At 32.1% G+C, this 1522-nt stretch overlaps 1 protein-coding gene across 1 annotated transcript; it reads left to right on the forward strand.

The window, feature by feature from the left end:
• Positions 1–200: 200 nt before the first annotated feature.
• On the forward strand, positions 201–1259 carry LOC110604226 (transcription factor bHLH162). Its single transcript, XM_021742371.2, has 3 exons — positions 201–468; positions 546–890; positions 988–1259. The coding sequence occupies exons 1-3, from the start codon at positions 346–348 to the stop codon at positions 1069–1071; spliced, it is 552 nt and encodes a 183-aa protein (XP_021598063.1). The 5' UTR covers positions 201–345; the 3' UTR covers positions 1072–1259.
• Positions 1260–1522: the final 263 nt, after the last annotated feature.

Genomic DNA, 1522 nt, shown 5'->3' on the forward strand with positions numbered 1-1522 from the left:
GCTGTGGAGAAAGAGTTAAAAAAGATGAATATAATCTATATGTTGAACTATGATTATGATATACATAAAAAACAAAATTAGTACAGTGATGTTTTTCCAAAATAAAAAATTTAAGTGGTCATAGTAGGTCCACGAGCCTCTCCCTTGGTAAACAAAATCAGGCAACCCCACCACCCTCTCAAATCACAAACTTTTTTCAACAGCATCCAATTTTATATTTTCCTTTTTTTTTTTCTTGCCTTTGCTTTTTTCTCACTATGATAAAAGCCTCAGAATAAATCAATGACTTAGCAACATCTGTTACAAGTTAGAAGACACATTGTTTCCTTTTTAGGCTATTCTTTGATGGAGAACAACTCTATCAGTTCTTCAAGAACTGATAAGAAAACAATAGAAAGAAATAGAAGAAATCAAATGAAAGCTCTCTGCTCCAAGCTCAATTCTCTCCTGCCCCATCAAAGCTCCAGGGTTCCCATCTTTCTTTCTCTCAGTTTCTTTTCTTTTTCTTTCTTTTTTTTCTTGATTTAGCATTCATGGTGTTGCAGAAGCCGATGTCGCTGTCTGATCAGCTAGATCAGGCTGCAAAGTATATAAAAAAGCTGCAGATAAATCTGGAGAAAATGAGGGAAAGGAAAGAAAGCTTAATGGGAAGAGAAGAACGGCCGCCGAACTCATCAAGCGGGAGTAATGGAGCAACAATGCGCTTAAGATATCCACAAATTAAGGTTCATGAAATTGGTTCAGCTTTAGAGGTTGTTTTGATAACTGGGTTGGAAACCCAGTTCATGTTCAATGAGATTATTCGAATTCTTCATGAAGAAGGAGCTGAGATTGTTAATGCTAGCTTTTCTGTTCTAGATGATGTCGTTTTCCACACAATACACTCCAAGGTAGAGGATGATGTTCTTCTTCTTCTTTTTCTTCTTCTTCATCAACTGTACTTGAAATGCTTCGATCAAGAAATTTATTCCCCTTGAATTCTTGCAGGTTGGAGATTCTTCCCATAGTTATGGAGCTGCAAGGATTTCTGAGAGGTTAAAGAAGTTTGTCCCAGATGCTAATCCATTTTGAAGTTTGCAGACTTAGCTGTGAAAGTACCATGAGAATTAACTAGTACGATTTCATTTACATGTTCTAACTCTCTCCTTAGGAGAAAGTTCTATAAAAGTAAACTTCTTGTCCCCAACCATAGTGTTCAAGAACCAGGAAGCTATTGATGTGTATATTATTATTTTATTTTAGTTTGCATCCCATTTTTAAATTGGATGATATATAATTTAGGTTTCGATTATTTGTAAAAAATAATTATAAAATAAATCATGGCAAATGAGAGAATTAAAAAATTTTCATTAAAAATATTATATAGTTATTTCAAATATGAGCTAAAGACATTTTTAATGAATGCTCTTTCTACTTATAAATATAGAAATAATTATTTTCAATTTATTTAAAATTTAAAGTTGATATTTTATAATTTTAAGGATAATTATTAAGATTATATTTACAATAATTTATATTTATA

The sequence above is a fragment of the Manihot esculenta genome, chromosome 16, assembly GCF_001659605.2.
Source record: "Manihot esculenta cultivar AM560-2 chromosome 16, M.esculenta_v8, whole genome shotgun sequence".
Taxonomy (NCBI): domain Eukaryota; kingdom Viridiplantae; phylum Streptophyta; class Magnoliopsida; order Malpighiales; family Euphorbiaceae; genus Manihot; species Manihot esculenta.